General features: G+C 34.4%; 1 protein-coding gene across 2 annotated transcripts in view; it reads left to right on the top strand.

Annotated features, from left to right (window-relative positions):
- The window catches only part of syn3 (synapsin III), a 176,607-nt gene that overhangs the window by 35,233 nt on the left and 120,017 nt on the right, over window positions 1–21,357 (top strand). For both annotated transcript variants that reach the window (XM_088644758.1, XM_088644757.1), the window contains exons 2-3: window positions 969–1,294; window positions 14,343–14,400. In XM_088644758.1, the coding sequence (XP_088500884.1) occupies window positions 999–1,294; window positions 14,343–14,400 (354 nt within the window). In that variant the 5' untranslated portion in view covers window positions 969–998. The remainder of the gene's footprint in view (window positions 1–968; window positions 1,295–14,342; window positions 14,401–21,357) is intronic.

Here is a 21,357-nt window from a genome sequence, read left to right as displayed (position 1 = left end):
GGCCAAGCTATGCAAGCATAGAGTAAGTAGGACAGGGGTTAACATGCTCTCAGTGCCATGAGATCTTTAATGGCAAAGTAATCAGGATATCAGTTCAAACTATCATCTGAAGGATGACACCAACAGCGTCCCTGGTTACCACACTGTGCTATTAGTTTAAATAGTCTGGATGGAATATCATTCTGGGTGGTCTGTATAGAAGAGTGCCTCCTACTGGTAACCAACACCACTTATGCATCAACCTGGTTTTCCTTGAGGTCTCCCTTCCAAGTACAGATCAGGCTCAACCCTGGTTTTCTTCTGAGATGTGAAGAGATTAATCTAGATTCAAGGTGTTAATACTTCTGTTAAGGTTGATGTAACAGATTTAGCTTGTTACGTTTTGTCTAAAAACTTTCCAGGTCATCTCTATTTAAGATTTCACTTTTCATTTTGTGTTGGAAATCTATATCATGTAAGATTCATTGTACATAATATAAATCAAGTATTTTCTATTTTATTTTCAAATATATATTAAATAGTTTACTCTCAGAAAAGGACTGTTTGGATAAATAGTCTATAAAATGTATGACATTTATCCCAACAAATATTAAACTAAATTGTCTTCATTGAGAAATATTTAGAATTCTTACAAGACCCTTTATCCCTTCATAATGCTAAGTTAAGATTCTTAACATTATGAAGTTACCAAGCTGCTCATATGAGTAACTGCTCAGAGCATGTTTGTGAATGAATTTGCTCTAATGGTTATGTAGATTGTTTCAGAGTAATGGATTTGGTCTTTATTTCAATTGGTCACTCTTGAACTAGGCAGTATAACTTAATATTTAAAATGTAATATTTAAGAATTGTCAGGTTCTTAGTTGTCTGCTCTTTTGTGTGCTATGTATTTTTTGTGTATCAGTCAAACTTTGTTTTTATTATAGTTAGTGGAAAAATGTAATATATTATACATTTTTTTCTTTCAGGAGAGGAATCTAGCCACAGCTCAATCAATCATGAACTTCCTTAGAAGACGTCTTTCAGATAGTAGCTTTGTAGCCAATTTACCCAATGGCTACATGATGGACCTTCAGCGGCCTGAGAGTCCTACCAGCTCTCCTGCTTCTCCGGCTCCAGAGAGAAAGCAACAGCAGACACCAGCTTCTGCCACATCCACAGGAAGCAGCTTCCTCAGTTCTTTTTCTGGTGTTGTCAAGCAGAACACACCTGGCCAGACCGAGCCAGTGGTCACTGCTCCTGTTGTAAGAAAACCCAAGATTCTGCTCGTCATCGATGATGTCCACACTGACTGGTAAAACCCCTATAAGTATTATATAGAAATTATTAAGTGACAACTATACCATAAAAAGTGTAAGGAAACTTTATATTAATACTAGGAATAGATAAGATCATGTTCTGAGAATCACGGTCAGTTGAAATATTAAAACAAGGGCTGTTCCATTAATATATGCAAGTAAAAACAAAAATGTGCTGTCTTTTACCTCCATTTCCATCATGTTATGTGCAGTTTTGGTGGTCTAATAAATATGAATTATGTATCTACATCTAATCAAATCAAATGACGAAATAAGACCTCATTCAACAAAAGGACATACTGGTGGCAGCCATTTCTATTAACATGGTCTAAGTTCTCAGCAGAGTGTGCACAATGCTAATCTAATGAAATATTCATATAAGCTACAAAAAGTTGGCAGTGCAGCTTAAATATATCTCAGACCTCTTTTAAATATTAACTTTCCAGGTGTTCATGATAGATTTAAACATTAAATTTTCATTACTTTATCAGAAAATGTGCAAATGAACATTTCTCAAAATTGTCATACAGTGTATGTACAGTACATAAATGGAAAAAGTGCAGAAAAGAAATAAAGCATTTGAAAATGATATACAGAAAATGAACAATATTTTTACTTTATAAAATGCTTTATAAAATGATGCTAAGAAACTATTCCCTATATCCAACACACACAAGTACTACATACACGTAGCAAGTATATCAAAAAATACCCCAGCCACTCATCTTATCATCTTTACAAGCTCTAAAACATACCTGACAGTAATCTCTTTTAGAAGGATATTCTCTTAGGCTGCCCTTCCGTACAATACAAATACATTTTGCACAGGCAGTGTCTTCTGAAATGCCAGCTGATGCCTCTTTTATTATTGTTTGTCCTGTATGATTTTTACTTGTATCTTCAGGCAAGTTTTCTTCTGCAGACAGTGTCTATTATTAATGTAGGTTTTTGAAAGATGAGAAATTTCTAAATTTACTTGAATCTTTAGCTTTTAAGCCTCTCTTGAGGAATTAACTACAGTATCACATTCCAGGTTGCCAGAAAGAAGTTGCAGTTTGTTGGTAAGGGTTGCTACACTACTGACCCTGATCCTAATCAGACAATTTAAAACCTTTGCTCAATGGAAAATAAAACATTTGACTAAAACCCGTGTGAACACAGGTAGAACACGCAAACACCACAAAAGGTTCCCCAGTCCAGGAGCACCCAGAACCCCAAAGCTGTTGGCACAGCAGCGTTAACTGCTATTCCACTGGGTCACTTCAGCATAATTAAAATACAACTGTGATGTGATTTATGACTGCAACAAACCTGCCTCGAGCAGTCTTCCATTAGCAGAGTTTCTTGTAATATAGAATAGCTATTTAGGATTTGATTTAGAGCAGACTTTAGTTTTCTTAAAGGAACACTTAGATGGACACCTATCAGAAAGATATTTCAGTCTCTGCATTCCAAAAATAAGCAAGTGATTCTCTCATTGCATAATGATGTCTATAAATAAAAAAAAATATTTTTTTAAAAAAAACTTTGTTGAAATATATATAAAAGTTTTATGTTTGACAACAAATTGAAAACTTTAAAAACTACTTATTATACTATAATGCACTAAATGAACAGTAGGTGGTGTTGTATGATAGTCTTTCTTGGTGTTTATTTGTAATTTCTCAAAAATATAATTAAAAAGTAAAACCAAGACTTATAAAAAAACTACAAAAACAAGCTTGTTTCGTTTTTTAAATGTAACAATCATGTATTCAATCTACTGTATGTTCAAAATAATAATTATTAATAATAATTGCTTACACTTATATAGCGATTTTCTGGACACTCCACTCAAAGCGCTTTACAGGTAATGGGGACTCCCCTCCAAAATAGGTCTTGTAGGTAGCTGCCTCAGCATGTGCAGGCTGCAAAGGAACATGTAAAGGTTTATTCGATGTTGAAAAGTAAAGAAAAAAGAAACAACAGTTTCTTGTTGATAGTCATTCATTTTCATATACTGTCTTCTTTCCTGCTCTTTTTTCCATTTGTGTACAAATGACACTTTTTAATAATGTCATATAATAATGTTTGTATAATGTTCAACTAACTCCTGTATATTTTCTTGTAGTGAAATTTTAAAAGTTTAAAATGGTCATGAAAAAAGTGTTCAGTGGCTTCAATATTATGCATTGAAACTTCTATTTAGAAGTACCTAATGTTAAAAACACAAAATACCACAGGATGGCGCTGTAATTCAAAAGATTCAAGATAGGTTATTATTAATCAAGTTCAAGTTCAAGTTTATTGTCATTACACTCATATACATGGTATATGGTATAACGAAATGCTATTTAGCTAGCTCTCGGACATAAGTAGTTCAAAGAGAAAAAAACACAACAACGACAACAACAATACAATTGTGTAGCAAAAGAAAGAGAGACAACAGGCAGTGTGCAAAAAACAACAACAGACAATGTGCAAAAAACAACAACAGGCAATGTGAAAAACAACAAAAAAAGTAACAGGTCTCAATGCTATTAAAAACAAATAAAATAATCCATCATATAGGCATTCTGTTTTCCAGTATTGTGTCACAATTATTATTTGTCTTTTACAAGGCATCTCATGTTACTAAATTGCTGTTACTATGTTTACTGAGGTCAAAATAAAAGCTAATTACATTTATACTAAAATTAACTACTGAAAATCAAAATAAGATCTTCTCTCACGAAATACTAAAATGTATTAAACATTTTAAAATGATTATTTCTCAAAGGTGTTTCTTTTATTCGACAGAAAACAAAGAAAAATAAGTACTTTATTTCCTTTTAACCTGCAATACATTAAATACACAGCAGGTGATGCTGTCAACAGCATGTTTGAGTTGCCTTCCCCTGCATTTTATTTTCTTAAAGATTCTTTCTGAAAATTAAATTAAAAACCAAGGTAACAAAAATATTCCAGTGGATTAAAAACTGTTCTCCAACAGCAAATAATAACCTCAGGATAGTAATCTTTGCATGAAAAGGCTGTTTTTTTAGTCCACTCAAAAACATAAGCACAAAAGAAAGGTTAAAAAAGAAAGGGGGTCTTTCACCCCATGTAGTACATTTAATATAAATTAGATAATTGAACCAAGAATTCAGCTGTTTGGGTAAAGAAACGTCTTCCCATTTTCAGTTTTAAATACAGTTTACTTTCATGAAGTTCCCACTTGTACCCACTTGTGCTTCATGTTTCATTGCTCATTCCGAAGAGGTCTGCTAGGCTGACTCTGTCAGTGCCTTTGAGGATTTTGAATACTTGTATCAGGTGGTTCCCTTTGTAATCTTGTTTACTTAAAGTTAAAAGGTTCAGTTCTGGAACTGCTTGCTCTTCTCCAGACAGATTGAGAGCAACAATATCTTTTCTATAACATGGTGTCCAAATTTGCACTAATATTATAGTGATAATATACCCATTACCAGGGTTACATTCGACTTTATGTAAAAACTTCCCATGGGTCCTATAATACAATTAACAAATTATGGACAGTTTACATTACATATGTAAAAAACTAGTTGTAGTGTACATTTCTTGCTAAAGAAGTATCATCAACTGAAGTGTTGTTTCTTGTGTTATACTTTTCAGCATGGAATTAAGCTCTACCTGTTCTTAAATATTATAGAAAATGTTATGGGAGATATTTAAGACTGAACAAATACAAAGATTAAAGTTGTGTGAGAGTATTTTAATTGTGCTGTAATGATTACCACGAGAAACAATTATGTAAGAGAATCCTTATATCTTTTGTTTTGAAATACTTAATGATTTTTGTATAAATATGTTAATATGTTTATATGTTTGCTTAATTTGGTTGGGTGTTCCTATATAATTGACTGCCAACACTTTTTATATTAAAAAACTTCTTTACAGTAGGTGTACTCACATTTAATTGGACAGCCGTGATATTAACAAATTCATTATGCGTATTTGAAATGATCAAAAACAGCTCTTGTTTAACCACACTCTTCACATTTTTGGATTAACACAACTCAATATTATATATTACTTAAGGATCACTTAGTTCTCACTTTAAAGTGCTTTAGCGCAAACAGCAACAGGTAACGTGATGGAGTTTTTTAGATAATATACACTGCACATATCAAATCTTTGACTTGATGTTCTTCCAGCCACTGTTTTTCTGACACTTGCTAAACAAAGCAACAAAATGTCTTTAATGTCTTTGGTTGTTCTTAATGTTTATATTGAACAAAATGTAAATTAAAATCAATAAAACTCTAAAACCAAAAAGCTACTGTATGAAAAAAAAAGAAAAATTAAATTAAATTAAAAGTGAAATTCATTGCAAGGAATTTGTCAATACAACTGCATTTATTAAAATTAGTCATTTCAAAACAATGCAAATATTGCATATAGGCAAATGACTCATGCAGTTTCCACACTGTACACTACCTACTACTAACAAAATTGTAACAACTACATACAGTGCTTTGCAATAGCATTCAGACCCTTGCACAGTTTTTACAATGTTGTGTCTTAAACCTAGAGGTAATAACAGTATGAATTAGCAATTAAGCCTGTGTGATCTCTGTGAGGTCCTTCAGCCAGGTGGTGAATTTCAATCAAAGTTTCAACCATGCAGACAAAGCTTTAAAAACAATTCAGGGATAATATTATATAAAGACACAAGTCAAGAGAAGGAGATAAAAAAATTCAAAGACGGATATCTTTTTGAGCTCTTAAACCATTAAGAATTAGAAAGACATCCATAAAGTGTCTGAATCGCGCTGTACCTCCAAACTAAACAGTCATGGTTTCTCGTTTGAAGAATATCCCAGTTACTCCTCAAATGGGGCTTGTATGGATCTGAAAACAAATCAGCTCAAATTCTGCATGGAGTTTGTGCAATTGTGTAAAGCTTTTGTGGTCAGACAAGACAAAATTGGAATTTTTAGTCTAAATGCAAAGTCTTACATCTAATGCAAAACCAACAAAGTGCATCACTGATTCAAAACCTTCTATACTGTCAAGCATGGTGGTGGCAGCATTATGTTATGGGTTCTGCTTCTCATCAGGAACTGGGAAGCTTGTTAAGACATAAATCTTAGAGTAAAACCTGTTTCAGACCTAAAAGCGAGACAAAAATGCAACTTTCAACAGAACATTAGGGCAAGGCTAGCTGCAGTGGATTAAAAATAAAAAAGTGAATGTATTTGAGTGGCCTAGTAAAAGTATGAACAGTAATACAATTTAGAATCAATTAAAAGCGTTGACCCCCCAAGCAACATTAGAACGTTTGGGCAAATGTCTGTGAAGAATGAGCAAAAATTATAGTAGAGACTAGACAGTTCCCCAGACCAGTACACTTTATTGCTATAAATCCTGGTGAGGTGTTTTGACTTATGATCTTCAGGCTATAGTGTTTAGCGGGTTAGAAATTGCTGTGTACTGTGCATTCTGGACAGTGTGCGGTCAATTAATTCAGCCATCAAAATATGAATTAGAATGTGGACATAAGTTGAGATAAAATTACTTTTGTGTCTCATAGTCCATTATGAACGATCAATTAATCAAAACAGCATCAAAAACATTTAATCAGTATCCAATATTTACTTTTTTTCTTTTTGAACTAATTATTTCATTGAATAAAACACATCATTCCACTACCTTTAAGCTGGCACCATACATGCACACATCCACAAGGCAAGGTAACTTGGTAACTGATGCCCCTCCTCAAGAAGAACTACCAAGGTCATCAATTTGATGTAATTTCTTATTTTCCTTTAATCATAATACATGAATAAGCCTTGTTTCCATGATAATTTCTCTGATATGAATATGATTCAGTGAATCAAACTCCTCTTAATTTGTGAGTCGTTGACTGACTGAATTGATTTGCTAATGCAAATTTGATTTGCTAATGCTATTTCGTTCACTTGCTCGGATGCTCAGACATGGCGCTGTTTCGTTCAGTTGAACTGATGAATCAAATGCATGAAATGAACAAAGCTTTTGAATCGATTCATTTAACTGAAGTGAATCCAGTGAATCAATTCATTAGAAAGAATCAAACTGCCCATCTCTATTTCACACACTACAAGAGCTATAGAGTGTCTACAGAGGAGTTATCTATGACTGGAGAAGTGATACAACTCTCACTGACAACAGTACGAGCTCACAGGAGCATGACACGTTAAAAGGATTATGCAGCATGCCAAGAGTAGCTTTGGCAACTTAAGCTGCCCCAATTGTGATGGAGTCCTGCCAATTATTTGCTGTTGTCCGGGGAATTCCAGTTGCAGTTGCAATTGCCAATAGCCCAAGTTCAAGTCTGGTCTTTGAGGAGTTCGACTTGCATGTATGCCTGCAAAATGGTCACCACTGTTAAAACATTAAGGGTGTCTGTAGTGGCAGATTGAATTCTTCACTCTACCCTCAGGCTAATGGGCTATGAAATAATTCTAGGAACATTTTGTTGGATGGCAGCACGTGTTACAATAGCATCCTAGACATAATGAAAGGACCTAAGGTCAGGTTTCACATATTATGCTAGTGCATGTTTCTTTGGTTTCCTCTGTACTTTGAGATTGGTAACATTAACTTGGATGATTCACATGTCCCCTTTTTGTAGGAAAGTATTTTTTTTGCACTGCTTTTATTTCCCTTTCCTGTCATTTTTTATTTAAAGAAATACGTATGATATTTTACTGAAGTATTCTTATTTTGAAATTTACAATCTTATATTTTAACTACTCCAAATGACTTACAAGAACAGCCTTGCTGAACCCTGGTTTGATAACCTTTTCCCATCTCCACCAGGTATGCTTTTTTCTGTTTGACAGTTTTTGTGTTTTAGTACCAAATAACTCATCTAATTACAGGTTCTTTCAAAGATATCTGAACAGTCTTGAAGCTTTCACTCTATTGTTCACTTTTCAGTTTTTGAGAAAATATAAATTTTAAGCATTCTTACTGTACAGTCGTAGACCATATGGGGCCAATGCAGTGAAGTGGTCAGGACTCCTAAGTAGATGGATGTGCATAAAAGTCTCCACTGTATACAGTACTGGTGTACCATTGAACAAGCCACTTTACCCCCTTGCCTACAGTTCACCCTGCTGTATAAATGCATATGACAATCCCTTGTTTCCCATTAATGGGGTACTCTAGACTGATAAGCTCCTAAACTTGAGTGTGGGGAAAGACAAAATTAACATACACAGACTGCTTAAAACAATTTTTATTTTTTTGTTTTATAAAATTTAAAACAACTATCACCTCAGTCAGAGCAGCACAGCAAGGTGATCCAGTTAGCAGGTTGATTGCAATCTCTTAATTGTGGCAAATATGCATTCTGCCTTGCAGAGGACTGGCATGCCATCTAGTACCTGTTCTGTACTAAGATAGGCTGGGGTGATAGTAGCACTGTATTGGATTGAGCAGTTATTAAAATATGTTTAGGATTACCTTAAAGAATACTTTATTGTACTTAACTCTTTATCATAAAACAATAAATACAATAAAATTCATTTTTCATTAATATGTTGAGTAATATGGCTGCTATGACGACTGTACTTTTCTTTGGTACGTTTGTGTTGGGTTTGTTTATGAAAATTGGTCTGTAGTCTTATTTTTGCAATAATACATTAGAGTTGTCTATTAAATAACCTTTTATTTTGAGCTTTATTGTGTTTGTTGTTTGGTAATCTCTAAGCCCCATGACTTCTCTCTTTTGTTGCATATGGGACTTGGCTGACATTTCAGTTGAACAGCCTTCACATTTTAGTGCATTCTCTCTTACCGAGTCATTTTTCCATTTCTCCTAGTTCTTAAATAGATGTGGGCATAAAATCCACACATCAGTCATCAGTCATAAACAATGGAAACTTGAATAAAGAATAGATTATACTTCTCCCAGTGAAATGTACAAATTAAAGGCATATCAAGATTTGTATTTGGAAAGCAGACAATCTAATCTGCAGTGTGGTTTTGAAAAATAGCATTGTTATTTTACAATTTGCAGCTAACTTGTAAATAGCAAGCTTTATTTAAGTTACTTTTTTTCTTGTTTATATTCATAGTAGCCAGAATCAGATAGGGTGTGAGGCGAGATTTTTCAAGGTTTTGGCTAGGCAGTCCTGTGGATATTGAGCCATACTGTGAGTGTTTGGCACCAGCTCAGTTTGGGTGTGTCAGTAGAAAAAGGGCATAAATGCATTTAACAGTGGGAACTCTTAGATGACTTCTCAGGGGATGGAACTGTGATTGTATATTGAAAATATATATATTGTTACAGCTATTAAGTAAGTGATAATTGAAATGTCTTTAAGAACCTATACACTGTAGTTAACACCTGGGTATGGTAAAAGTTTGATGTTATAAGACCATCAAAACAAGGAAAGAACTATGGTGTTTACTGTGGTGCTGGGTAAGAGACACATTGATCAAAGAACTTAATTAAGTTATGGGTAAATGATTAAAGTGTCAATCAACAGTCAAGCATAAAAACAGGCAGGTACAGAGAGAAAAGAGAGAAGGACAAGGAGAAATGGGACAGACAAATGGGAGCTCCTTGTCCAGATTACCAGAAAAGATCAGATTTGAGTTGCATATTGGAACCTTGTTAAAAAAGCTTGCCATTCTGCTGGAGTTTTAGGAAACTCCTATTTCTTGTGTAAAGAACCCTCTGGCTAAAATTGGACTCTCTTAGTGGATGCAATTTTCTAGAACATGGAGGCTTCCCATTCTCTTTTTAGCATTTATATAGAAAGAGATTTAACTGTAGGTTATATTATGTTGGTTTAGAAAGCAGCTTGATCTCTTCTGATGGCCTATGTATTATATAAAAGTTTAATACTTTGTAGCAGTCTGGGGTTGTTAGGACACAGGCCTCTGGGAAACCTTGTTTGTAAATAATGTCACTTTATGTTGTACAGTATGTTTATGTTGTGTGTTGTTTAGTCTGTCATTGTCATTATGAATAAATAGTTCAAGTAGGTAGTTGCGTCAGCATGCATAGGCTGGAAAGGAACAAGTAAATGTTTATTTATTTTCTTCTCTCTTTAGCATGGAACAAACCTTTACTTGTTCCATTATTAATAAATGTTTAACTCTGTGTGCCTGAAGTATTACTATTTTCACCAAAGATGTACCAGAGAAAAAAACCCAGGTCCCTCCTCTTATACCAACCTCTCGTGTCTTGGTAAAATCTTTACTATTTGGGAGTTATGATTATTTAATTTATTTATTGATTAATTTGCTCGACTACTTCTGATATTCTCTATTTTTGTAATCTCCTATCTGTAACAATATCTAAAGAATGCCATTTGCTAGCTAATCCTAAAGTAATAGCCCAGAATACACCAGATCAGCAATATGATTTTTCAGACAAGGCTGTTGGATCTCCCTTCATCCAGTGGTCCCATCCATTATGTATTTAGCTCTCAAGAAACCTTTTGGCTCCTGTGTCAATAGAATAACAGTGAAAACACTTGACATTGTTAAGTTGCCTGAATGGGATCAGAGGTGTTAGAGTAAGAGGTGGTCACCTAGAGACCAAAAGGAAACGTAAATTGTTCCCTGAGCAGTCTTAGTTTAGAGAGGGGGAAAACAGTGCAAGCATTCATTTGTATATTCTGCTCTAGAAGGAAGAGTGCTTAAAAATGGTCCATTAATAGTCGTTGCTTCTGAGAACTGTTCATTTTAGGTTACAAGGTGGTCAAACACTGATTTTTTAATTATTCTTATTAAAAATAAACTCATCCAAACAGTTTACAGGAACCTTTTAGAATTACACAGAAGTCCTGCTTGTGCAATCCTGGTCATCTGTGTACCTTTATAGTCTCCTTTTCATTATATTTGATAAATGTATATGAGGTTTTTCTCAATATACAGAAACATATTTAATAGTAAAGATATCTCAAAAAGCATAACATCTCAAAATGAATCTCTAAGCGCTTTATATTCCTTTACATATAGGAAACGAGCCATTAAATGGACATCTGAAGTGCAGCACCCATATGTGTGTTGTGCAAAAGCCATTATATGCCAACAACCTCATCACATGGCAGATCACAAAGAGAAAATGCTTCACCATTTGAATTAAGAGTGGCTTTACGAAAGCCATGTTGTATAAGCTGAGTGGAGTTTTGCCAGGACACCATGGTTATCAACCTGTTAAAAAGTGCCATGAAATCTTTAATAAAACAGTAGTCAGTACCTTGGCACAGTGCTACTGGTCACCAGAATTGAAGGACTTGCCTACATAGTGAAACATGGTGCAATTGTTATATATATTCCTGATTGAACTGTTCTTTGCTTCCAAAGGAAATTTGCCAGGAAAAGCACAATATCATTATCTTCAGTAGTACTGCTATGCTGATATAGTGTACTGTATATTACAGTACTTGCTGTTATTTATTTATGTGTTAATGTGGCACTTCTCTTTACCTTAATGTATTCTAGCAGAAGTTTTAATACAGTTGTTTTGACCTGAAAGTTTAATAGCGGTGTTTATCAGTGATAGATGGATGAAGCATAACCTTTTAATGGGAGAAGTTTATGTTTACATTTTTCTTCTTGAGTGTAGGGCCCAAAGTATTTACAGTATTTTTAAATAGACTTATCAAAGGTTCTGTTAAAGTGAAATACATTTTTCAATGTGAAGGCAATAGGTACACAATCACGCTCTTATCAGGTGGTAATATCGTTTCTGTTATTATGTTTTTCCACTTCTAAACACGTGTAACACAAATTCTAAAGTAAATACAGCACCTGACCAACCTTTTTCATTGTTGTTTTTGATGTATTGTTAGAAGAGGCTAACTGAAACACTGTCTGGTCTTCACTCTATTATATTATTATTATTTTATGTTTGATGCCCAAATGTTTTCATTGAGAGAGCAAAATGGAAACTGTAAATGTTTAAAATGGTATGGAAAAAAACAGTGTGACTAGTCTTAATTTTTGCATATAATTATAGTCTCTGAGGGTCATGGGGTTTTTCCATTGATCTTGATTAATTAAACTAATTATTTGTTTATCACTGGTCATATCACCTGCTTCTTTAGTTTTTAAATCAGTTAAACTTTCATATAAAACCTGGGCATCAAGGACCAGAAGTGCCCATCCCTGGTCTAAGTAATCCCTATACTGTACCACAAGGTAAACTTACTCTTTTGTGTGTGATTGCAATTGAACCTAGTTGTACTGTAGGTACGGAAGACAGTTAAGTAATGTGCTGCCTGTGAACATTCAAAACTCTCTAGCCACATCTGTGATTTATTTTCTGTTATAGAGTTAATTCATAAAGAACAGGTATATTGGAAGATTGTTGAGTCCCGTTTTATCTAATCTTAAAGCTTTGTAGCTAAGACACTGTTAAAACACACTTACAGCTCTGTTGCTTTAAGTGAGGTAGTTGTCTCAGACCATTAAGAATAAAACCTACATTATGTGAACAAAGTTGGCCTTTAGGATTCTACTTGGGCATTCCACAGGGAGTTTTCTGAGTATCTGGGGAAACCTTGCCTTTTTGCTTCTCACAGCCCTATTTTATCAGTGCCACAATCCTGATACACAGTTTGGCTCATGAGGAGATACTTTCCTGGTACACTGTCACTGAATTTTTAAAGGATTTGACCTTTTGCTACGTGAGACCTGATCTGTCCAATTATTAAGACCACAGGATTTTTGCATTGGGCAGATGAGAAGTATTACTTTTCCATATCCCATCTTTCTCTTGCTTTAGAAATAGTGAAGACATCTGACAAATAGTAAACGCTTATACTAAGGCCACCAAGGAAGCCTTGTTCACATTTGAAACAGAGGCTTATAGTCAGGATTAACATGAAGAGACTCTTTCAGGAATGAGCCTTTCATTCTTATTAATTAAATTAATGCTGTGTAGGGTATTGTTATGGTGACTAAGACATCCGCAATCACGGTATCATTAATTATAAATGGAAATGGTCATTCTTCTTTTGAAGACCTAGATTGTAACAATACTCCTCTAGGTGTATAAATAACTTTTACATTTTAATATTGCCAAGTTTAAGCTTTGTTTCCAACTTATTGTAGCTTTACTTTACTAATTTGTAGCTTTTCAGTGATATCTGAAAAAGCCCATAAACCCTCAGTTCAACCTGTCACCAATCATGGCTATCAAAATTATTTTTATTGTCAATTACCATATGGGCTAATTATGGCACCTGAAGAAGGCTCCACAGCTGAAACATTATGTTTCTTTTCTTCTTTTTTCAGTATAGAATAAACCTTTACTTGTTCATATGAGTTAATTATGTTTAGTCCTAAAATGGACGTATGAGTTTGCCATTCTATTCCATCACATTTATTTTGTTAGCAGTAAAAGTAAGCAAGAGCAGTAAAACATTTTTAAACTCGATCATACGTTTATACACACAGGTGAAACATGGGAAAGTGGGTACACACCTAATAATAATCTACATCTGTAAATCGTTTAATATAAAAATAGTGTATCTAACAAAATAAAGTTCTCAAACCTAATGAATTCACCTCTTATAGGATGTCCCAGCACTTTCAGAAGAGAAAATTATAAGGAGGAACTGCCTTATAATGAAATATCCGGTTTTCTTTATGCTCACATGATTTTAGTTCTGGCTTCGACTTGCATTACAAAAAACAACTCAGTGCTTTCAATGTGTTATAATAGAAAACTTTTCAGATGTTTAGCAGTTACAAAATAATCTGTGCAGAAAACAATTATTACCAACAAATCAGCATTTACTTAGAAATTCAAAAACAAGAAAAGAAAGGTAACCATCTGATATGTTTCAACTAAAAAAAAATGTAAAAGGTCATGCTGTTTTAGGGCTCATTCTGTCTTTAATTTCTTGTCTACCTTTCACAATGTATAATTTTAAACTGATGTTTCCCTGGATTTTTTTGGAATGCTAGAATATTTGTTGACATTCAATTTAATGATTACATTCTTTGATTATTTTATTCTTTGAATCACAATTCATTTTGATGAATCTCTACATAGCTTTTTTTGACACTACAACTCTCTCTGTTTTGTAGGTCCAAGTACTTCCGTGGAAAAAAGCTGAATGGAGAGTATGAAATCAGAGTGGAACAGGTATGTGCCATTGCTTACTAATAGGTCAGTGCCTTGTGTGTTTTCCTGGCTTTGATTTTCCAAAAATCAAGATTTTTACACTCCAGTTAAACAACATAACAGCATGGTAACTTTCATGAAACAATTGGAAGATCAAAAGCCTGCTATTTTGCAGGATCTGTTGAAAGTATTTTATACAATAAAATATTAGCAATGAATCTGCTCAGTACATTAGGCACAGGAATGACATCTTTGGTATTTCAACAACACACAGGCAGTAGACGAAAAAAATGAAACACTGGGTTAAATGAGGGACAGCACGTATATTGAAAGGGAAGGCTTTTACGTGTTTAGTCGTTAAGTCGAGTCCGACACTTCGTGAGCTCATGGACTTTAGCATGCCAGACCTGTCTGTCAACAACTGCTTCTCTGAGCTCTTGCAAATTCATATTCATTACTTCAGTAATACTATCTATCCATCTTAACCTCTGCTGCCCCCTTCTTCTTTTCCCTTCAATCTTTCCCAACTTCAGAGTCTTCTCCAGTGAATCCTGTCTTCGCATTATATGGCCAAAGTATTTGAGTTTTAGGTTTACTATCAATCCTTCCAATGATCAATCTGTGTTTATTTCCTTGAGTATTGACTCATTTGATCTTTGTCCAAGGAACTCTCAACAATTTTCTCCAACACCACAGTTCAAAAACATCGATTTTCCGATGCACAGCCTTACCGATAGTTCAACTCTCACATCCACATGTGCTATTACAGGGAAGACCATAGCTTTCACTATACGGATCTTTGTTGACAATGTAATATCTTTGCCCTTTAATATCTTATCCAGATTTGCCATAGCTTTCCTCCCAAGAAGCAAGTGTCTTGATTTCATGGCTACAATCACAATCTGCTGAGATCCTTGAGCCCAAGAAAACAAAATCTGTCACTACCTTCACTTCTTCTCCATCTGTTTGCAAAGGATAAATATGGCACGTTTACATAATCTTCATTTTTTTTGTTAAGCAGCAGGCCAGCTTTTGCACTTTCTTCTTTTACCTTCATCAACAGACTCTTCAACTCCTCCTCACTTTCGGCCATCAGCAATTTTGATTCCAGCATTTGATTCATCTAACCCGGCAATTCGCATGATGTATTCAGCATATATAAATTGAACAAATAGGGTGACAATATACAGCCTTGTCACTTCCACATAGTTGTGACCTATTTCTTAATTAAGCCCATAACATCTCATGTTTAGGATCGTGTATAAAAATGTTGGGCATACCTGGTTGCCTATCATTAGACTAGCATGAAAGCAAGAGGAGACCTCAGTGACTGGACAGAGGAGTGATTGTTGGGGTGCGATCACTTCAGGCTTCAGTTACCAAGTTACCTTGTCTTCTAAGGGAATGAACGCACCCACAGCACAGGAAATGCTCCCCACTACATTATAGAACCACCAGAACCTTTCCATAATGTTGAAACTAAACACTCAAGGCCATAGGGGTCTTAAGGATGTCACCACACTGGGATTCATCCATTTGTCAAGAATATGGCGAAGGATGTTCATCTGACCATATCACGTTTCTTCACTGCTCTGTAGTCCTGCAGACTACTTTTGATTAACCAGATTGCTTGCATCCAGGTTGAAATTTACAGTATGTGCAGTTGCTCACTTGTTTTGCCTTAGACTTCAGATTATTGCTTGGGTATCAAGATCCTGGAAGTTGCTGAAGACAACTTTACTCATTCATAAGTTATTTTCCAGTAACCCCTTTGTCACCCTTGCTCAAAACAGTACTCTGCAGAGCATCATACCTTAAACTCTCTACCCAGATCACCTCAGTTATTTTACTGGACCATTTATATCCCATTTTCTTCATTCACTCTAATTCCTCATTCATATTCTATTTGGACTTTGTTATTTAATAATTCTGCATCAGAGTTATGGGAACCCATTTGCTTATTTGGGGACTCCAATAACATTATCTTCAAGGCCAGATTATCATTCTCTCAGCCAGGTGAGCTAAACCAACATACTGTAGTAAGTATAATTGAAATTATATATCCAGTACATTTACAGTACAGTATATGGACTACGGAAAGTTAAATAAAATTTTGGGAGTAAGCCATATCCTAATTTTATCTACTTCTGCTTACATGTTATATCAATACTTACCCAGTTGAGCAGTTAGTTTTCATATCCCTACTTCCATCGCATTTTTACCGTTGTTGCAGTTCTGACATTCTCATTCATTCTCATGGTGAGGTTGTTGTTCACACAGCCAGGCAAGTTAAACTAATAAAGAATAATAATTCAAATAAGGGCTGTACTCCACCATAATTAGGATTTGTCTGAAGTACTCAACTTTAAAACCAGATGGCATAAGATGTACTGTTTTTCCCAAAGGGCTATAGGAATATGGCACAAGCTACCCAGCCATGTTGTTGAAGAAGATACCCAGGCTTCTTTCAAGAAATTACTGGATGAGATCTGGAGATCAAATAGGTGCTACCAAACAGGCTAGATGAAACGAATGGCTTCCTGTTGTTTGTAAACTTTCTTTTGTTCTTATGTTTCAATAATCACCCTGCTGAAAACATGATCTCCAGAGTGAATCAGTGCTATGGAAGGAATGTTTCTTTCAAACACAGGGCACAAGAACTGATTTTCAAACAGTGAAATGTGGAACCACTGTGAATGAACATTTTCATATCATTATAACATTGCACAGTAATCCCTTGCTACTGTAGATGAGCAAACACATGTTTGTTTACACGAAAAGTACTGTAGTGTGTTTTTAACAAGCAAATTTTCACTTTTATGTGTTGAGCTCTCGTAAAACATTACTGAGAATCCTCATTGTCTTGCAATCTACTTTTTTCTTTTTTATTACATTCTAACTATTTTTATAATAAAAGCTTGTGTACTACAGTTAGTACATATATTACAGGAAAGTACCTAATGTTTATGCATTTGCTAATGACTGTAACGATGTAACTACTGTAGGGTAAATGATTGGGAAACTTATTGTTTTCATACCTATTGTTCATGCTTTAGCTAATGATCTTAGGTATTTTACTTCACTTGTATAACAAGTAGATTGTATAACAAGTGGGTACTGTACAAAGATTTTTAGACAATAGATTTAATTTACTTGGTTAGATTACTTTCTGAACAACTAAAGAAACGTTTTCATCTGAAATGTGTACACGCTGTATGTAAAGCATATGTAAAATGTCTCTTAGTTTTGAATCTACTGGTACTTCATGTTCATTAATTTCCCCTGGTCCTTTTTTCTAAGGTGAATGTGTTTGGGATTAGTGTTACCCTTTCAGAATTTTCAATATCAGTGGTTTAGTTCCCTTAATTGCCTTACTTTTGAGCATGATTTCCTCCTCTGGTAATGTTCTAACATGTTGCTTTGAGGAATCTACAGTATATACTGTATTGCAAAAGTTTTTTTTTTGTCTATTTTGTAATGTTTTAGCTGCCTTTCCAACTGTACTGTATGTGAGGGACTAAAGTGCACATTAAAATGCTGAAAAGTAATTAGAGGTGCAGAATTTAACATAATATATCTGTATTGTGGGAGATATTAAATTTGATTTAGTGGAGAGATGGAGAAATAGGGTTTTCTATTTTTATATATGTGTAATGTTATACAGTATGTATCATAAGTGTATGCATTATATGTTGTGAATGGTTACAAACTAAAAATATACAGTATTATTTGGTTAATTTAGCCTAATGAAAGATAAAAATGTAAAATATTACAAAATGGTTCTCTACATTTGTAAAGTTGAATAAGATTATTTACCATTTTACCAAAGGCGCACAGGACTTATGAGACAGTACAGTACAACAGCTGCTTTATATTTCATTTTAATACTTACTGACAAAAATAGTGTAGATCATTTTATAACCTATATGAAGATAAAACATTTTTTGGGTAACATTGTGTTGAAGTCCTATAATTGCTTCTATTTTAAAGGTTTTTCTTTCCTAAAGGAGACAAACAAAAACTACAGTTAATTGTAAAGAAAACCATCTGTTTCCGCGGGCTTGGTCTTTTCTTTTTTGGTGACAGGAGAAGGTGGTGTACAGCATGTGTGGCAGGACTTCATCAGTTTAATATCAAGTTAATGGGCTTGGCCCTTCTAGGAAATATCTGGCTTCCTTATTGAGTGCATTTTTGCAGAGAGGCTAGATCTGATTGCTTTAAAATGCACGCCACCCTTGTGCTGGAAACCTTTTCCTGAGGGCTTATACTTGAAAGGAGTAAGGTGGAGCCTGTTCTGGTCTAGCAACAAATATTTAGCAACAGTGAGAAGCTGGGCCAGTTGCTGAATTTTTTTTTTCCTGCATTTAAACAGTTTATTATTGTTTTGTAGTAGATCATAGAAATTAGGGCTTACTACAAAGTGCCGTTGCACCTAATTTGTTTATTTCACCATTTATAATTTCTCGTTTTACCTTGTGTTATCTACATAATATACTAATTCTGAAAAATAACGTAAATATTTTCTCATCCCAAGGTGTCAGTAAGAGAGTTTCTCATTTTTGTGTTTTTATTTGTTTATGTGAGCGTGATGGATTTTTAAGTTTTATACACCATTTGAATGTATTTGTTTCTATAAAAGCTTTCTCATTCATGAAAAAATATTAACAATTATACATTTTCTAGATAGAAACTTATTTTTTTAAAGGTCATGATTAATCTGACTTAATTCTGCCATTTTAGAAACAAAATATACAGTAGTGTTCCATTAGCCTTGTAAATATGTAATTATAGTTGCACACTGCTTTTGGGCTATTTGACTATAATGCAATCATTGTTTCGTAAGTAAATTCTCCCTGGACCTAAAAATGTGGCTGCTATATTGCGTGTATACAACAGATATCAAACTTTAACACTGCAGCTTTGGTAATCCATACCAAAATGTCTCAAAATACATATTGCATTACACATTATTATTTTATAAATGCACTTTTCTTCTACATTTAGTTATAAATAAGTGCTATACTGTTCTTTTTATTCATATCATGCTTTTCAGGAAACATTTCATGTCTGCAAAGGGAACACAGGATAGGTTGGAGCTGAAATGTCACTAATTTATAGGATATAAAATACAGTAAACTCTCTGGTTAACAGCCTAATAGGGAGGAAGTGGTGTCTGTTATTGCCAAATGTCTGATAAATCACATATTATGTTTTTGTAGTGCCAAAACACAAATTATACAGTATGATATATATATACAGTACAGTATACACTACTATATATATGCTCTCTAGATCTTTTGACAATTAATTCAAGTAATTAATCTCATTTCAGTACTTGAAGGTACATGTACAGCATATTGTATCATATTTTCTGTCGCACTATAAGCAACTAAACAAAACTAGTTATCTGTTTTTTTCTGTTAATCATGGCCAGGCGAAGATAGATGAAAGAGCTGGTTGCTTCATTATTGGCCAGGTGAACATCAGATGTGCCTAAGCCACTGATGTTTACAGAACAGAAGGGCAGCAGATGTGTATGCTGTACATGTTAGAATGAAGGCACAAATTCAAAGTTTTCAGGAGTGAGTTAATAAGAGGCAATTTGTCTCTTAAAGTAAGATAGTAAATGTGAAACCAACCAGACTGAAGATGTAGTTACTAATGAAACAAAAGCTCAGAGTTACAATTCCCAGTTTTCCCTTAAGTTTGAAGGAGGTGCAACATTTTTAATGAGGTTGTTAGTACTGTACATGTACAAGGCATTAGAAAGAAAATATAAAATCTTGAACCATAAATATCGAACCTGGAATAGCACTTTAAATCATAGGAAAGTGGGTAATTCTACTATATCTGTTTAAAATAATGCAAATATTTAAAGTAATCATTTTTATTTCACACTTTTATGATCTTCTCTCCCATACAGCTTTTTTTTGCAGCGCTCTGTTAACTGAACTGTTTCCCACATACAGTACCACATACAGATTAATCTCTCACCCATTGCTTGTACTTCCTTATAAGGTGGCAGTTAAAAGCTGCTAGTTGTTGAAATAACAAATCTCACAGGGCTCAGGGCTCAAGAACTGATATCTCTGTGAAGAGCTCTTGATACTGAAATAAAAAAGAGAGACAGCTATAGGGACACTAGACCAGGTCCATGGAGAGTATTACAGTCTGAACACCCACATTTTCCTCTACATCCAAAAAACCATATGCTCTTTCAGTTCAGATATTCCATTTACAGTACATTCTTCCCATGCTACACAAACATTTCAATGCTTATGTTTTTATTTTTTGAAATATTTGTAATAAGTCTACTCCTTTATATTTCAGTCAGATTGTATTTAATGCTTGTTGTTCTACAGGCACCTTTTTTAGTTTGGGTCTCTATTAGGTTTTCCATTCATGTGAAGCCCCACTTCCATCAGTTATCGTGATGGGTTTAGGCGTTTACTAATAAAGCATTTTCCTCACTTATACTAAAATAAAACAAGGATAGAATGTGTGTAGACAGATGTGTGTATATTCCTAAAGAGGTCACACTTTTATATATACTGTATATAAACAAAAAATACAACCAGAGCAAAACTAATGTTATGTTTTTTTTCAGTTATTCTGGTTAGTCAGGTTCCTTGAAATAGTTAAACCTATTTCACCTCACATGACCTCTGTTACCTATCCACTTATCCTTTTGCCAGATGACAGCTAGATGATAGTCTTCCAGACATGAGTAAAGGGGAAGTGGATGTGTATTTTGTTTCCTTCTTGTCAGGAGCATAATCATCATAGTCCCAGAGCCCAGACTCAGGACATACTTCAAATGGTGGTAGTGTTCAGCCTTATCAAGTCATGGGGACTAAAGTCAAATGAATCACCAGAATCTACTAACCTGGAAGGTTGCTAGTCATTTATCAGCTGAACACGTTTTAAATATTCTTGGTGTATTGAAATCAAAATATTCTTGGAACAGTATTGCCGCTT

The sequence above is a fragment of the Lepisosteus platostomus genome, chromosome 9 (assembly GCF_059453375.1).
Source record: "Lepisosteus platostomus isolate fLepPlt1 chromosome 9, fLepPlt1.hap1, whole genome shotgun sequence".
NCBI lineage: Eukaryota > Metazoa > Chordata > Actinopteri > Semionotiformes > Lepisosteidae > Lepisosteus > Lepisosteus platostomus.
Note: the sequence above shows the minus strand (reverse complement) of the source record. Positions and strands in the feature narration are given on the sequence as shown.